General features: G+C 40.3%; 1 protein-coding gene across 2 annotated transcripts in view; it reads left to right on the top strand.

Annotated features, from left to right (window-relative positions):
- Positions 1-18156, top strand: part of LOC143299862 (prestin-like) — a 43899-nt gene extending 25743 nt beyond the window's left edge. For both annotated transcript variants that reach the window (XM_076613355.1, XM_076613354.1), the window contains exons 15-19: positions 922-1167; positions 2358-2412; positions 3552-3673; positions 11257-11382; positions 12828-18156. In XM_076613355.1, the coding sequence (XP_076469470.1) occupies positions 922-1167; positions 2358-2412; positions 3552-3673; positions 11257-11382; positions 12828-12833 (555 nt within the window). In that variant the 3' untranslated portion in view covers positions 12834-18156. The remainder of the gene's footprint in view (positions 1-921; positions 1168-2357; positions 2413-3551; positions 3674-11256; positions 11383-12827) is intronic.
- Positions 18157-18582: the final 426 nt, after the last annotated feature.

The raw sequence follows: 18582 nt of genomic DNA, 5'->3' as shown, positions 1-18582 counted from the left end.
ACTCCAATGTGAAGTCAATTCTGCTCTACGGATGCGAGACATGGCGGACAACACAATCTACAATATCCGATGGCAGGAGAAGATCCGAAACGAAGATCTGTGGGAGCGAGCGGGACAGGAACCAGTGGCCAAGCAGATACTGCGGAGGAAGTGGGGCTGGATCGGACACACCCTCAGGAAGCCAGCGTCCAGCATCACACGCCAAGCCCTGACCTGGAACCCGCAGGGAAAGAGGAAGAGAGGCCGGCCTCGCAACAGCTGGAGGCGAGATACCGAGGCAGAGCTGAAGCAGCAAGGGACCAACTGGACTAGAATGGCCAGAACAATCCAGAACAGAGTGCGATGGCGAGGGGTCGTCGATGGCCTATGCTCCACCAGGAGCGATGGGCAAAATGAAATGAATGAAGCAAACATCTGGGAATTCCCGATACAATTTTCTCGTGTCTGAGATGATCATTTCCATGATAATGCCATGCTTTAAACAGTGGAGTTATGGCCTTGTGGTTACATGTTTAACTAAGCTCCACCAGTGAAGATAATATGGGCAAGCATTCTGTTTAAATAACAAAGGCAAACAGACAGACAGAGAAGAGTGAAACCCACACACACACCCTTCTCAGAGGAAGCATACATGCTTACTGCACTTCCATCATGAAACAAACAAATTACTGTTATCATTTCTCTTTTTTTTTGTTTTCACTCCCCTTGAAGTTACAGATTTATGAATGTATGTTTAATTACACACTCTATACCATGACCCACTGATGCAGACTTCGTCTGGGGTCTGATTCCCTGTCCTGTGCAAACTACTACCCCGCTTACGCAGAGAAATCGAAAAGTAAGTGTGGCTTGTTTCCTCCCTTTGTATTTACCTCCCTTCTACATGCCTCTGAAAAGATGTCCTTTCTTCACGACCCTCAGCCGGCAGTGACACCCCCGGAGGAACAAACGGCGGACGGCAACAACGGTGACGACAGCCCAGCAGACCCCGTCACCATGACGACGGCAGACAGCAACGGTGACGCCTCCAACCAGACCAGTCTGCTGAATGAAAGAGGGACAGACTCCCCCATCGTGTTGCCGACGGTAACGGACGTGTACTTCGTCATCATCGACTGCACCACCATGGGCTACGTGGACTCTGTGGGGGTCAAGGTGCTGCAGCAGGTCAGGGTCAGGGTGCGATGGTGCTGCGGTGTGTGTGTGTGTGTTGCTTTTGTCGTCGTCTTCTTCTTCGTATTATTATTATGAGCATTTATGCCTCATCTTAAAAATAAGTCCAAGGCATTTACAAATATGTATGTATGTATATATATATATATATATATATATATATAAAAGGAAGGAAGAAAAAAGAGAAAAACATAAATACCAAAAAGGAATAATTGAACACAAGATGCAGAACATTATATAATTATTCACACACAACCCCCCTCTCACACACACACACACACACACCCAAACACACAAACAACACACACAAGCATGTGCACACGCACACACACACGTCATAGTACACAATCATAAATAATACACAATCAAAAATAGAACCTACAAATTCTGAAACTTTTTTTTTTTTAATATAATTTTTGTTGTTGTCTTTCTTCATTCATTTAGTTGATAAAGGGAGATATTATAACCTGTTAAGAACCAGTTAAACATAGTTCATTTTGATTCAGTTTTGCTTTGTGTTTGATATGAAAATTGGCAGTCTAGTCTGGAAAAACCAACAACAGAATTTTGCTCGGTCTCTTTTGTATGAACCCTGAGTTAATGATTGATGAGGTATATCCACTGTCCAGTTCAGTTTTCCTTGTGTCTAGTTACTGCAGTCTGTCCACAAGTTAACCGAAGTTTACAGTTTCACTTTCAAGGTGATGTCTAAATGCACGAGGCTGATCCATATTCGCTACACCACATCTGCTGTTGCAGAAAAAGGGGAGCAGATGCTGATCTTCGAATTATTCCAACACACTGATCAGGCCGTGAGAGCCTACACTGGGTTTGTGTAAAACATTAATATAGAATGGAAAAAAAGTCGAGATGGCTGCCGGAAAAAGAGGGCGCTAGCCAGGGGGCCACAGGGGAGGTTACCTACTTCCAGGAGGTTATCGGCCGTAGCTACTTTCGTTTTCTCCGCATAGGCGGATAGTAGTTTGCACAGGACAGGAATGTCCGACCCCTGCACTAGTGGGTCACGGTAAGTATGTTATTTAAACATAATTTTAGATAGAAAATTTCCTATAGAATGGAAAAAACAAACAAACAACAAAGTGATTGCAGTGAAATATAGAAGAGCGAAAGACCAGTAGAGGGTAGATGATAGAAATGTGAAGAGCACATGTCACTGTGTGCAGGTCATCACAGAGATGAGGAGTTACTCCATTCAGGTGTTCTTCGCTCAGTGTAAAGGTCAGTCTTTGAGTTTAGGGGGATGTTTTGGTTTGTTTGGTCTGTCTGGTTTTTTTTTGTTTGTTTTTAATGTTGAGTTAGTGTGTGTGTGTGTTTATGTGTGAAGGTGTGTGTGTGTGTGTGTGCATGTGTGTGTGTGTGTTCATGTGTGTGTTTTTATGTGTGAGGGTTTGCATGTGTGTGTGCGTGTGTGTTTTCATGAGTGTGTTTTTATGTGTGAAGGTGTGTGTGTGTGTTGATGTTCATGTATGTCTTTGTGTTTCTCTCTAACTGGCTCTTCCTGATGGTGGAAGCGGTGAGTGCTTCCTCAGGAGACTTTCCCAGGCCCACTGCACTCAGTGGCTGTGACGGGTCATGGGACCTTTGGGTGGGCCGCAGCGCTAAGTTTGCTTATTGTTAAGAATGTTCCCAACTCCACGTTCATTTTCATATACTAAAGTGAATATAGCGCTGCAAAGATGCAAACCGGCCCATATAGTCATTCGGATGACACGATAAACCAAGGTCCTGTGTGCAGCATGCATGGAAAAGAACCCATGGCAACAAAAGGGTTGTCCCTGGCAAATTTATGTAGAAAAATCCACTTCGATAGGGAAAGCAAATAAAACTGCATGTAGGAAAAAACACCAAAAAATGGGTGGCATTCTTAGTTTAGCGACGCGCTCTCCCTTGGGAGAGCAGCCCAAATTTCACACAGAGAAATCTGTTGTGACAAAAAAGAGAAATGCAAATACAAAACACAGATATACTTAGGAACATTCCGAACTCAAAGCAAACTTGGTGCTGCAAAGATCACCTCATGCAAACCTGGCCTATATACTTAGGAACATTTTTAACTCTAAGCAGATATAGTGCTGCAAAGATCACCTCATGCAAACCTGGCCCATATACTTAGGAACATTCTTAACTCTAAGCAGATATAGCGCTGCAAAGATCTCCTCATGCAAACCTGGCCCATGTACTTAGGAACATTCTTAACTCTAAGCAGATATAGCGCTGCAAAGATCACCTCATGCAAACCTGGCCCATGTACTTAGGAACATTCTTAACTCTAAGCAGATATAGTGCTGCAAAGATCACTTCTGCGACCCGGCCCTTTAAAACCTTATAACTTTCTTTTTGGTCGTTGTGGGTTCCAGCTGCAGTGCGTGAGATGTTTGAGAAGACAGACTTCTACAAGACGAGCGACAAGCAGTGCCTGTTCCTGACGGTGCATGACGCAGTGCTGTACGCTCAGCGTCTGCTGGCCATTGTGGAGGGGGTGAGGGTTCCATTCCTCTTTGCTTTTTCTGGGGTGGGGGTGGGGGTGTGTGGTGGTTGGGGAGAGGGTGAGGGCAGGTTGGGGTGCGAGTTTGTGTGTGCGTGTACGTACATGTGTGCATGTTTGTGTGTGTGTGCAAGTGCGTGTGAGAGAGTGTATTCAGTGAATGCTCCAGGGATTTTGGGGAGCAGGACACAATGATCTTGACAAAATGTGCTTGTGGTTACAGAAGGGTTAAAGGAGCTTAAGTCTGTGTTGGAGCAATGGAAATGGGTGATTGCATTGCATTGTGGAGTTGGATGATTATAATGTATTATTGAAGTGGGTGAGTGTATTGTATTTTATACTGACAGAAACATTTACGTTCTTTTTAGTGTTCATGCACATGCATGTGTGTGTTGTATGGTCATGCGTGTGTGTATGTGAATGTGTATATGCGTTTGCGCGTGCATGTGTGTTCTTGTGTGTGTATGTGATGTTTGTTGAAAAGCAGGGAGAAGGAAGAGGATTATCGGATGTTGCATTAATTAACAAACAGAATATTTCAGCCATCCTCAGATAACCTGTTTCTGTCACTTGTGGACAGTCCTTGGACACACTGACCTCTCTGAAAGGTCGCGTCCTCCAGAACCTGTTCACTCCCGATCTTCCCTCACCCTTAACAAGCTGAACAGATTAACTCATTGAGCCCTGCACCTGAGCATTGCTTTGGTGTCATAATTCGACTCATTAAAACAGTTTTCACGTCCCTACATTCGCACAGACAGCAAAGAAAAGGAACAAAACTTTGACAGTATTTCTGGCTGTATCCATGTGTAATGAAGAGGAGAAACAGAATATTGTCTGCCTTGTTTCCTCATCATGGCATGGAAGCTTCCATGCCAAAGCTGCAAACTTCCCAGGTCTGAATGGGTTAATGATAATCATAATAATAAGAACATGCATTTACATAGCGCTTACACTGCAGCTGAAATCACATTTAACAATACTTGTGGTCACGTTGTAGCTGACTAGCCGTTAACGTCTGGAATAAACTGGCTTTGACTTCTGTTCACACGCAGATTTCTCTGTGTGAATATCAGACTGCTGTCCGCAGTGAGAGAGTGCCTCTCCCCCAGCCCTCCCACTCCTGTCTGAATGCAAATATGCTTCATAGCCAGACTGAATATTTCTACAGAATTTTTCCAGGGACAAGTTTCTTGTTGCCATGGGTAGTTTTATGTGTTGCAAAGTACATGTTGCTTATAGGACCCCAGTTTATTATCTCTTCTGAAAGTTCAGCATCCAGGTAACAGATTTTGTGAAAGAGGGAGTAGAGATTCCAGCTTTTGCTTGAATTGAACTCAGGACTCCTAGCTCCTACTCAGCCACTGCTCCACCGACATACAGGCAGCATCTGCCTTGTTTTTCATTCAGACTTTCCTTATCATTGACAGTGAAGAAATCAGTGTCTGTGGTGGTGTGTCTTATGTGTTGATTTGGAAGAAAGTGGTGTATGTGGTGGTTGTGTTTGTTGTAGTTGTTGTTCCTGCTGATCATTATTCTGCTGGTCATTTTTTTTTTCAGGTATTTTCAATGTTGAGAAGTTTGTTTGTTATTTCATGTTTTGGGTTCATTTTCTGCACAAAATTTCTGCACTTATTTTTGGGTTATTTTATGTTTGTTCTTTCATTATTTCAGGTGTTATGATGGGTTTAGATTTCTTCAAAAAAGTTCTGTACGTTTTTTTGTTTTCGCAAGCTGGATATGGCCTTTGTGGAAACAAAAATAACTTGATGAACTCAAATCATGAACATGACTGCGGCATGCAGTGCAAACTGTATCAGCTTGGTTTTTTTCCCCCTCTGTGTAGACTCAAAGTCCAGGCGTTGAAGGTAGTAGACGTGTTGGTGGTGTTGCTGTGTGCCCTGTTACTGTTCCATCTTCACACTTGTTTGTTTTGTTGTGGCTTGAGTGTTTCTGTTATTTCACCCGTACTGACTCGTGGTAGACTTGATAGTGTCAGTTTTTAATTTTGGGTGACCCGTATTCTGAGTTTTACTTCATTCAGTATGACATGTTTTTCTGCTGTTATTTTACCTCTGCTGACTAATAATGGACATGATAGTATAAGTTTATAATTCAGTATGACCTATATTCTGAATTTTTTTTATCATAGTGTCAGTTCTTGAATGCAGTATGACATGTGTTTTTCTGTTATTTTACCCATACTGACTCACGATAGACGTGATATAACTTTTTAATTAAGTTTTTGAATATTTCTATTTCTATAATTATATTTCTGAGAGTTTCTGTCTTCTGAATTTTTGCTCACAGCATCAGTTTTTTTTTTAATTCAGTATGACGTGTGTTCGAAATTTTTGCTTGTTTTTTAGTTTCACAAGATATTAAGCGTAAAGAATTTAATGATGGATGCCCATTTCACATTCTGGTTATATGGAATAAACAATAATGTGGAAGGGAGTGGAAAAAAAAGAACAAATCCAAAGTGGCTAAGCGTTGGGTGAGCAAGAGAGTGAATGTGTGTTCATGCTTGCACACTTGTGTGTGTGTGTGTGCACCTGTGCGTGCGTGCTTGCGTATGATGGTGGTGATGTGTGTGCTTGTGCATGAGTGTGTGTCAACATGCTTGCGCGTATGTGTATATATGTTATGTTTCTTTGTGCATACACTTAACGAGTGATAGAATGAGTGGTGTCAATAATAACCTAAAATGAACTCTGAAGATAACGTTATCTTTGTATGTGTATTTTAACAGCAAAAAATATTGTTAGAATGTTCTTAGTAATGTTGTTATCTCTTTTAACACATTTTCCTGGATTTCCACATTTGTTTCCATTTACAATTTCTTCTAACACACTGACTTGACTGACGTCTTTGTTTCTTTTTTTTTAACTGACTATTAACAAACTGGTCTAAAAGTGATTTTTTTTTTTTTTTTTTTTTTTTTTTTACCTCCAGTCCACACGCCCACTTGATTTCTTCAGTTGTTTAGTAGTTAATTTTTTTTCTGACTTTTAGCAATGTACAGTAGATCAGTTCTGTCTCCAGGTAAAGGGTAAAACACAAAGTAAAGACTGTAGATGTTGAGGATGGTGTGTCACGATTGTGACTTCACTTCACTGTGGTATGCAAGCGAGGACAAAGCTGAGTTGGATGACTGCTGTGGTGATGTCTGCTGAGTGTTTGTGTGAGCACTGATTAATGTTATTTAGTTATTTCTTCATTTACAGTTTATTAAGTTTTGGGCTGTGAGGTCTGGTTTTTGTTTTTTTTTTTTTGGGGGGGGGGGGGTGAAAAAACACTTCTGAATGAGCAATCATTAAAATTGTAATTATTATAATGTATGATTGTGAGTCCTGGAATGTAGACAAATCAAACTGAATCACAACATGCATCACTGATTCTGAAAACCAGTCATCCTGCAGTGGTGTGGGGTTCTCCTCTTGCCGGTGGTTTCATGGCAACTACACAGTGATGTTTAATAATAATAATAATGGATACTTATATAGCACACTATCCGGAAATCTGCTCTGGGTGCTTTACAAAAACGCTTTTGTTAGCATAAAACATTACATCTATGTTACATACACACACCAAAATGTGGCTACACACACACACACATACACACACTCACACACATACACACACACACAATGCATAATACATTTTAACATACATGTGTATCTAACAGCTACCCTAACACATACGCACACATAGGCAGGCACAAACTTATATAAAAACACGCACACACTATACACATGTTTACCACATGTACATGCATGTGTGTGTTTGTGTGTGTGTGTGTGTGTTTGCATGCATGTATGCATGAAGGTGTATGCCTGTATGTGTGTTTTTATGAGTGTGTATGTATGTGTGTATGCATGTGGGTGTGCATGCATGTGTGTGTGTGCTGGTTTGTTTGTATGCGTATGCATTCATTCATTTTGTGGCGAGAAAAGAAAAAAGCCAAGTATACATGTATAGCAGGTGTCCTGTTGGACTATGCAGCGATTCTTCAGCAATGTCAAACAATTAAACAAAAGCATTCATGTTTATCCCATACAATAATACTCGAACCTGTCTTTGTGTGAGTACATTACTGTCTGTGTTTGAAGAATACTTTTAAAATTACGAATATAAGTTAGAACACTGTTTGAAGCTCAGCCATTTTGCCGGTATTATAATTCCCTGTCTTTGCTCCATGATGCTTGCTCCAATGAATAATGATAATAATGTACATTTATATTGCGCCCTTTCTCTCTAAGTGCTTAGGGCGCTTTACATGAAAGTAAAAGTTACAAACTACATGAATCATTCATGACCACTCTTTCCCCAAAACCCCTCCCTCCCCCACCCTCCCCCACCCCCACTCTCTCATTTGTCATGCATCCAAAGTGAGCTGACATGGATGGTACTGGAGAAGAAATGGCAGCCCTCTTGTATTGATAAAGGAACATGCGATTCTGTGGCTCCCTGTTCGTGACCAGCACCATCTCTTTGCAGCCCTGTCAGCCCCACTCATTTTAGAGAGGAACACGGCAAAATGCAATGTGTTTTCTTCTTGCGATCAAAAGATATATGATTTATTTCTATAGTATAATGATCTTGGATTTGGTTTTTGTAGTCTGATAAATTTAAAGCATACAAACCTGATTTCAGAATCTACAGACAATAAGACAAAATATTTGGGTGTTTGTGAAGTTGTATGCCAAGTCACTGCATTTCTTTGGTTTTTCTTTGGGTTTTTTTGTTTTTTGTTCTTGTTTGTTTTGTTCTGATTGTTTATGTTTTGTATGTTATGTATGTGCTGATGATGTAAGCTTTGAGATTTCAGTGGTATGAAACTGTGTATTGTGGCGTCTGAAACTGCACTTTCAGATATATGACATGCTTATTGGTAAACATGTGTTGCTGTCATAGGTATTATTGTTGTTGATATTATTATTGTTGTTGTTATTATTATAAAAGTTACATATAAACAACTGCCTGTCACTTGCACTGTCATAAATCAACAGCTTGAGACATACGTGAGATAACCGCCCTCTCCCCCTCCCCCTCATCCCTCCATTCCCCTACCCCTTAGTGAAGTAGGTTGTTTTGCTGTCTTTGTATTGGCAGAGAAAGTGTCTTGGAGGTTATCAGCATTACACACACACCCTGAACCAGTGCTTTTGAGAAATATTTACAAGTACACTTAAAAGTGGGAACAGAGATGAAAAGAAACCAAAGTTTCTTTAGATAAAAAAAAAAAAATGTAGTGAAATGTAGTACTCTCATTACCTACCCCTCATCCCACCCCGTATTTTTTCTTTTCTTCTTGATTTCTTTTTTCTTTTTTTGTGTGTGTATAAATAAAAGTAGATTTTGTGGAAGTGTAGTTTATCCCCACTTGTTTCGCCACTATCCTGTTGATCTGTTTCATGAAATGAACTATCTAACATTTTAACTTTTTTGCTCGCCATGGGTGTTTTAGTTCACTGGACAGTTCACCGCCATAGGCGACTTCAGTCAGCATCGAGATGTAATGTTCAAAGTAACTGGGTTGTTTTGTTTTTTTCTTACATTGTAACAAAGCTTGACAGCTGCAGCCAGCTGTCCGTGCAATAGAACAGTGGCTACCCTTGACCATGTTAGAAGTGAACGAGTCCATTGTGTTGTTTTGACATGAACTACTTCTTCTTCTTCTGCGTTTGTGGGCTGCAACTCCCACGTTCACTCGTATGTACGCGAGTGGGCTTTTACGTGTATGACCGTTTTTAACCTGCCATGTAGGCAGCCATACTCCGCTTTCAGGGGTGTTTTGACATGAACTGAATCCTGTGACTGAGAGCGTCGAGCCTAAAATATTTGGTACCGGGTAGTATTTTTCACACAAAAACTTGGCAGTGAAAGAGTTCAAATGAATCTAGACCTTTCAGAGCCTTGTATTCTAAGTTAAGTGTACATAGCACAGGCTTGCAATAAGTGTGTGCTGACAAAAGAGGCAATCAGCTACTTACATGAAACAGTCTTTTTTTGCTGTCTGAACGTATCTCCTTTGGAAGTGTCCCTTCAGCTGTTGACAGCATTGTGGCTGTTTCCCTCATTCCTTGTTTTCATGCAGCAACCAGCTGCTGTGTTTGTCAGGCACAAGCTCAGAGGATTCCCCCCTCTCTCCTCTTGTAGAGTCTCTTATCGCACTGATTGTTGTGCCATTGTTAACACTGTGTATGTGTTTATGTGTGTGTGTGTGTGTGTGTGTCAGTATTACACAGTGTATGTCTGTTCATGATGGTGTACATGTGGGAGGATGTGTGTGTGTGTGTGTGTGTGTGTGTGTGTGTGTGTGTGTGTGTGAACTGAGTTTAGATACAGAGAAAGATATTTTACATTTCAATTTTCTGTGATTAGATATTTTACATTTCGATTTTCTTTGATTAAAAGTCAGAATGATACCGTTCGCTTTTTCTTTAAACTTAAAAATAGTCATGTTTGATAAGAGTCAGACTAACCAGCTTCAAATGTTGTCAGCAAAGTGTTGTATGGGATAAAAACAAGTGTCAGAAATGTGCACCGGTACTATGACCACCATGACATCTTCCAAACTCACACCAGTCTGATGTTGTTCCCTTCTGGTCTGCATTTCATTGTGTTCAGTTTTTTCCCCAACTTCTTACAAGCAGACTGATATATACAATACATTACAGTTGTTTAACAACATGTTGAGCTGACCTTTGGTTGGCTGTACTTTCACTTCAAAACTGTATCCTGGAAACAGTCTCTCAGTAAGAGAGACGAGCTGTCTTTGCTGTTCTATGTTAAATGTTTAAGTAGTGGAGTTGAGTTTAACTGACGTCCTTAAGGTCATGTTGTTCAGGGATGGGTGTTAGTTCAGTGAAGGTTGTGTTGTTCAAAAGGGGGCGAGTCCTGTTAATGTTTAATCAAAGCCATAGTGTTTGACAGTCCCTGTTATATCCTTCTATTGTGAGCTTCAGTTCTGTTTACATCTGTTAAAAAAAAAAAAAATTAAATAATGCTGAGGGTATTGATACAGATAAACTTTGTGGAAATTCACATACGATCCATGAAGTAATCTTTTTTATTTTATTGTGTGATGTTTATTGATATTATATTTTAGTGTCATGGTGTTGAGAAGGTGGGGGAGAGGGGTTGGAGAAAGGACAAACACACTGAATAGATTCTTGGATATATACAAACAATCGTTAAAAAAATAACTAGTTACCTGTCAAGAGAAGAATAGGAATTGAAAAACCAGATGAACGCATACAAGTAAGACATTGTGAAATAGAACAGAGAATCTGCACTGCTAGAATCTTTCTTTTTTCTTTCTTTTTATTGATGAGTACAAGGATGACTCATTATGAATTGTTCATTATAAGAACATTATATGTAATGTGTGTGTAAATATATCCTTTAATCAAATAAAATATCCCTACCATACTCTGCTTAAGAGAATGTAAAGCATATCTGCTCTACAGATTAATATATTTATCATGTCAGCAACAGTATCAAAACTCTTAATTAAAAGTAAAAATTTGTAATGATAATAAACAAATCCTGTGTACTGGCTGTCTCCTCAGGAGGAAGATGGAGAAAGAATCTCCCTAGAGAGCATACAAGAACATAGCATCTCCGGGTCCACTGAAGCCAAGCTGAACAACGGAGGTGTTGATGCCTCTTCCGCACCCACTGACAATGGTGGCACAGTAAGTCTTCACACTTTTCTGCAGAATGTGTGTTGCACGTGTCTGCTGTTTTTGGATCTGGTTGTGGGAGATTTTATGAACCAGAATGTTTATTTGTTTTGTATTAAATACACATGTTCAAAGATCACATAAACCATGTAAGTCTGTGGTTAGTTTTGGAAACAAGTGTACCCTGATGCATAACCCCCAAAATGGGAGCGTACCTAACGGCCAGGTAAAAACAGTTGACATGTAGACATGTCAAACACAGGAGACATGTAGACACAGGAGCTGAAGCCCACGAAGACAGAAGAAGTAAAAAAAAAAAAGGGATGTCTATTTATCTTTTATATTAAGTGTAAGAAGACAGCTGAAGAAGAAATAACATCGTCGTTATATAAGAAACATTTTAGCATAGTTATCATTTGTATAGACTGTTTAGAGACAGAGCTGTTAAGGGATTTACTCTTTTTGTTTTTCATGGGTCCTCCAACCTCGTTTTTTTTTTCATTTCTTTTTTCTTTTCTTTTCTTTTTCTCTTTTTTTAACATTCCTCCATTGAATGCAAAATGCAACAAATTTGATATGACAGTAAGTGTACAAATCTTTTTCTTTTATGGTGCATCACATGCCTTCTTTAAGATGATTTGATACCATTTTCTTTTTCTTTTTATTCTCTCTCTCTCTCTCTCTCTCTCTCTCTCTCTCTCTCTCGCTTTTTCCCCCCTCCCCTTTTTTTTCCTCCACCAGTCCTTTGACCACCTATTCTTCCCCCTCGTTCTTACTTTTTTTGTTCATACACAGTTGATAGTCTGTCTGCTTTCCAAAGTAAAGGACAACTTGTTTTAAAAAAGGATTAACATTTTTTGAGGGGGTGGGGTGGGGGGGGGGGGGAGGGGCTTCCTCTTTGCACAGTGATCAGGATTTGTGAGCCTGTTTCAGCATGGTGTTGTGTCCTTGGGAAAGGCACATTACTCTGATTTCCCTCACTCCACCCAGGTGCGAATGGGTTACCTGACTTTGGTTGGGGATGGTTGGAACGGCGGAAGGAAGGATGGGACTGGACCTGGTCTTCCTATGCCCAGCCCTAGACACAGTGGATTTGAGAGTTTTTGATTTAACCCCCCAAAAATTAAAAACCAAATATTTTTACCCATAAGACCTAAATTTGAGTCGATGGTATTCATCTCTGATTCATGTTATCAAAGAAACAAGGATTTCATGTGAAAGATTACTTAATTGTCTTTCATTTTGTGTATAATGTGAGTAGTTTGCCTGTTGGTGAGTGTCTGATATTGAGTCTTGAATGACACCAGTGTGGTTATTTTAGCAAAGCTCAACATTTTATGCAAACTGGTAAGAGTTAACCTTTTTTTTCTTTTTTTTTTCTTTTTTTTTCTTTTTTTTTTTTTTTTTTTAGCCTGTGGCAAATATTAACATTTTGTTGTTGTTTTTATCTGTTTCAGGTGTAAAGGATAGAGTGGAATAGTGACAGGTGCTGTGTGGTGGTGGTGGTGGTTGTGGTGGAGGGGAGGTGCAGAAAGAGGGGAAGGAGGAGGGTGAGGATGGACGTCATGTCTGCTGCGGGGCTGTGGGAAGCGACTGGACGTCACTCCTGCAGACTATGGTGGAGCCATCCTCGCACACACACAGTGTACACACCACACACAACGCACACACCACACACAGTGTACACACCACACACAACGCACACACCACACACAGTGTACACACCACACACAACGCACACACCACACACAGTGTACACACCACACACAACGCACACACCACACACAGTGTACACACCACACACACAACGCACACACCCCACACACAACGCGGCGCTGACTGGATAGTTTAGCCCCCTTCTCTTCCTCTCTACAGGGTTGATAACAATGAGGAATGGTCTAGTGAAGGATCATTTATTGTGGATGAAGTATGGTTTAGTGTGCATGTTCAGTCTTTATGTTTTAGAATTTAGTTCAGTTTAGTTTGGTTTTGTTCAGGTTTTATTCTAAAGGTCTGACTAGTGTGCTTGATTTTTGTCAGGCATCTGCTCTTTTTTTTTTCTTTTCTTTTTTTTAAATACGGTGAACGTGGTATGGCAATTGTGGATGGGTCCACACTCTTTGACATGTCCTTGAAACTGAAACTGAAATTAATTATTATTTTGATTCTATTAATTCTGTTCCATTGCAGATGGACAAGCTTTAAGATAAGGGTGTATATATTGCTTGATTCAGTCAGCCGTTAAAAGTATTCAAGGAAGTTCAGAGATTGGCAGGGAAAGGGGAAGCTGGATTGGTTTGCATGCGAACAAGGACTGCTGTCCTGAACTGGTAATGTGACACATATTGTTTATCTTGCGTGTTTTTTTTAATTTCTAGTCTTGTATTATTCATCACCTTTGTTTTTGTTGTGTCTGAGTATTTGTGTATATTACAAAAATCAGCTTGTCATACTCACACTGGTTCTACTTTCGACACCACAAAAAATAGACACAAGAAATCAAACATACCACAGCGCTCACTGTCAAAAATTTGGTTGGCGATGCCAAGTCTGATCAAATCATGAACACTTGTGTAGCGTGGGTGGTGGTTTCAGAATCAAACTTGAACCGGTAAAAACAAACACAAGCACATCGCCGAGCGTTAGGCTGACTGAAGCTCAGCCGCCAGTCACGAAACACAGGAGCCGTGTTGGCAGTGAACTGTACGCCAGCCAGTTGAGCTGGACCTGCTGGTCGTGTGTGTTTTCTTCCTCCCAGTCAGTACCTTGACTCAGCAACAGAGCGTTGCTCGTTTTCTTCCAGTCCCACCCAGTGTGCGTTGTTGACAACCATTTCTTGTGACAGGAGGAAAACTTCTGTGTGACATATCAGAGGTTGTACTTCAACAGCAAGGTTGTTCAGTGTATGTGTCCCTGTTGCCAATGATGATGATGTTGATGATGTGTGTGCCTTTTTCACCCCAACTCCAAAGGACGTTGCAGTGTCGCCGACAGGCCTTTGTGCCTTGGACTGGAGGTTTCAGTCCTGTGGACTGGTTTCATCGTAATGCGAGTGAGACAGGAGGTGCAGAGACAGACAGATCTGCAACTGCCTGATGATTGTGTGTGTGTGTGTGTGTGTGTGTGTGTGTGTGTGGTCTTCTTTATTGTTACAACAAAATGAGCTCAGGCTAGATATGTGGATCTGTTGGTGATGACTCTTGTCTGAAGGGACATTTCATGCACGTCTGTGAAGCTGAGGATATGTTTGAGATTTGCCCTCGCTGCATTTGTTTTTATTTTTTTTTTAATACTTGTTTGATTTGCAATGTGTGTGTGTGTTTGTGTGTGTGTGTGTTTGATTTGCAATGTGTGTGTGTGTGTGTGTTTGTCAGCGTGTGTGTGTGTGTATGTGTGTGTGTGTTTTTTTGCATCAGACTGATGTGTTATTATAAAGTGCTTTGAGATGTTTGAAAGGGTTATATAGATGTTTTGTTATTATTTTGGTTTTCATTGTTATTATTATTATTATTGTTATTATTATTATTGACTGAACACAGTGTATGGGGATGCAATATGATGTCACAAGCGCAGTCATCTGATGCCTGTGGCATGCAGTGTGTTGTGTTGTGTGGTGTCGGGTAGCTAGCTTTTTGGGTTGTGCTGCACTTACTGTATTGCGCAGCGTTGTGCTGTATGGAGTTGTGCTGTGCTGTGCTGTCATGTGCTGTACTGCACTCTGCAGTGTACTGTATTTTGGTGTTCTGAACTGCTGTATACTGTACTGTGTTGTATGCTATACAGTGCTTCGTGGAACTGAACTGAACTGTGCTGTATTGTACTATAAAGTATACTGTGCTGTACTCCCCTGCACAATGTTGTATACTGTTCTGTATTGTACTGTGTTGCACTGTACTGTATTGTGCGCTATACAATAATGTATACTGTACTGTATTGTTCTGTACTGCATTGTTTACTGCATTTTATAGTATACTGTACTGTATTGTAAACTGTACTATACTGTATTTTACTGAACTGTATGTGTGAATGACAGTGATGTCCGACTTAGACCATCAGAACAGCAGAGGTGGCAAATACTGCCCCAGTTATCTGGGCTAGAATTTGATTACAGTGGAGTGTCTGTGTGAATGACTGATCAGTGCTGCGATATTCTGTTCTTTACAGTGGTGTGCTGTTTTGTGGCAGTGAATTATGGTCGTCTACCACTGAAACTGTTGTAGGCAATTCTTTTTGACAAGATGCTTCGTCCTGGAAGTTATTGACGGATGTTGCTCGGTGTTCCCCTGGAAACTGTTGTTGTGTTATCGTGTCACAGAACTGACCTCCACTGGTGTCCATTCTGTCTGTTGGTACATTCCAGCCTCGCTAGGCCTAGGACCTAGGGGTATTTGAACCCACGCAGTGTTAAAGAGAGCACTCTTTTAGTACTTTCTCTCTCTCTCTTCCATCTTCTGCAGAGATGCACACATCTGAGGTCTTAGAAATCTGTTTCAGGAATCAGAATGTTGATCACATATCATCAGTAGTGTCTTTTTATTAGAATGCTTTGAGTCCATTCTTTCCACTCCTTCAAGCTGAGTCCTGCATTCTTTCCACTCCTTCAAGCTGAGTCCTGTGCTGTTATGTCTTGTTTGTTGTGGTATGCATATATATGTCTGATATATGGTCATACTGGATGATGATGCTATTTGCCCTATGCAGCTACTCAATCTGTCTGAAAATGTTTTGTGGTGTGGAGTTTGCTTTTGTTTTTGGTTCCGTTTTTGTTTCGTGTTTTGTATTTTTAATCCTTTTACTGTCGCAGTTTGAACATGGTCTTGTTTTGTTTTTCAGTGTTTTGTTTTTGAAGTGTCTTCATTCCACAAGCTCTTGCAGACCTTGCTGCTGAACAGATAAATATGATTTGTGACGACTGTTTTAAAAATCTGGTCATTTTTTTTTATATATATATATTTTTTTTTTAGCTATCTAGTGACTTGATTGTGTTTGTGATCGTTTCTACATATCATATATCAGTGTAACAGACTGTTTGATATTGTTTCTGTACATCATATGTTAATGTAACAGAGAGTGAATAAATGATTTATAGTTGTTTTCATTCAGATTTCATATCCACATTTCGTGTGATTTGGTTTGTTTTTGTTGTTGTTTTTTTTTTAAAAAAAAAAACCCTCTATTAATGTATTATATATATATATATTTTTTTTTAGTGGTGTGTCAACATTTGTCAGTGTTAATGACGGGTGCAGTAGCCAAGTGGTTAAAGCATTGGACTGTCAATCTGAGTCCCGGGTTCGAATCACGGTGATGGCGCCTGGTGGGTAAAGGGTGGAGATTTTTACGATCTCCCAGGTCAGCATATGTGCAGACCTGCTAGTGCCTGAACCCCCTTCGTGTGTATATGCAAGCAGAAGATCAAATACGCACGTTAAAGATCCTGTAATCCATGTCAGCGTTCAGTGGGTTATGGAAACAAGAACATACCCAGCATGCACACCCCCGAAAACGGAGTATGGCTGCCTACATGGCGGGGTAAAAACGGTCATACACGTAAAAGCCCACTCGTGTGCATATGAGTGAACGCAGAAGAAGAAGAAGTCCGTGTTAATAATTGTTTCCACATGAACCATGCACCTCCATAATTGAGTGTGAATGTTTGTCAGTGTTAATGATTGTTTCCACATGAACCATCCACCTCTATAATTGACTGTGAATGTTTGTCAGTGTTAATGATTGTTTCCACATGAACCATGCACCTCTATAATTGAGTGTGAATGTTTGTCAGTGTTAATAATTGTTTCCACATGAACCATACACCTCCATAATTGAGTGTGAATGTTTGTCAGTGTTAATAATTGTTTCCACATGAACCATACACCTCCATAATTGAGTGTGAATGTTTGTCAGTGTTAATAATTGTTTCCACATGAACCATACACCTTCATAATTGAGTGTGAATGTTTGTCAGTGTTAATAATTGTTTCCACATGAACCATACACCTCCATAATTGAGTGTGAATGTTTGTCAGTGTTAAAATTGTTTCCACATGAACCATACACCTCCATAATTGAGTGTGAATGTTTGTAAGTGTTAATGATTGTTTCCACATGAACCATGCACCTCTATAATTGAGTGTGAATGTTTGTCAGTGTTAATAAACGTTTCCACATGAACCATACACCTTCATAATTGAGTGTGAATGTTTGGCAGTATTTACAATTGTTTACACATTAATCATATACCTTCATAGTGGAGTGTAATTACTTGTCATTGTGACTGTTTATATGGTACATGAACAGATTGTGTTTATGATTGTTCCTGCTTTGGTCACACACACACATATCTTCACCATGTCATGACAGAGACAAACTGACCTCATTTCACCCATTCCTCTGTGTTTTGATATGCCGCAAAAATATGTATGTACTCTGTTGATTCCACTTTGGATTTGAACCCTCATGTGGACGGTTTCTTCAGTCTGTTTTGTCCAGTGTCTTAAAGAACAATGCACTCAGACAAAGAGTGATTTGTCGTGAAAATATTAGGAATCTGTGTCTTGTTCACAGTTTACACTCTGAGATTAGCCCTTCCGGTGTTCTCTGAGATTAGCCCTTCCGGTGAAACAGGTGGGTTTTTATTTGAGAGTCTCCACAGGCCCATGTAGCTCATCTTGTAGGGCTGTGGGTGTCAGCCAGACCTCCTCCTTCACACCTCTTGGGTCCCCAGCAGTCCTGGGGAATGGGTTCCGTGTGTGGTCTGGTCTGCTTCTCCACACGGACACAGTAGGGGACAGTATGACTTGGATGCGTTTTTGCTCATGGCTGTTACATTTGTTGTGCCCTGTTTGTAGAGGAAAAGATAGGGGAAGTGTCAAGGGGGTTGTTCCAATGTACCTTTGATTTACCTGTGTGTTTGGCTGAATAGGTAGCGTAGTCAGTATTGATGTGAAGTTGTGTAGCTTGTAAATGAAGAGAGTTACTTCTCTAAGTTGTTGTTTAATCCTTTACTGTCCTAGCCTTGTACTTTCGTTTCAATATGGAAGAATGTTAGGAATGAAACTGGATGTAATTACACCCAGGGAACGTTTGATATTTTTTGGCAACTAACTCAATGATAAGTGGATACTTGTTTTGAGTTATTATTTTGTTAACATTAAAACTCTATTTTTTGATGATTGAGAAAGTCTGTTTTATCAGAAGTATGCACCAGTT

Source organism: Babylonia areolata, chromosome 25 (assembly GCF_041734735.1).
Source record: "Babylonia areolata isolate BAREFJ2019XMU chromosome 25, ASM4173473v1, whole genome shotgun sequence".
NCBI classification, from domain to species: domain Eukaryota; kingdom Metazoa; phylum Mollusca; class Gastropoda; order Neogastropoda; family Buccinidae; genus Babylonia; species Babylonia areolata.
Note: the sequence above shows the minus strand (reverse complement) of the source record. Positions and strands in the feature narration are given on the sequence as shown.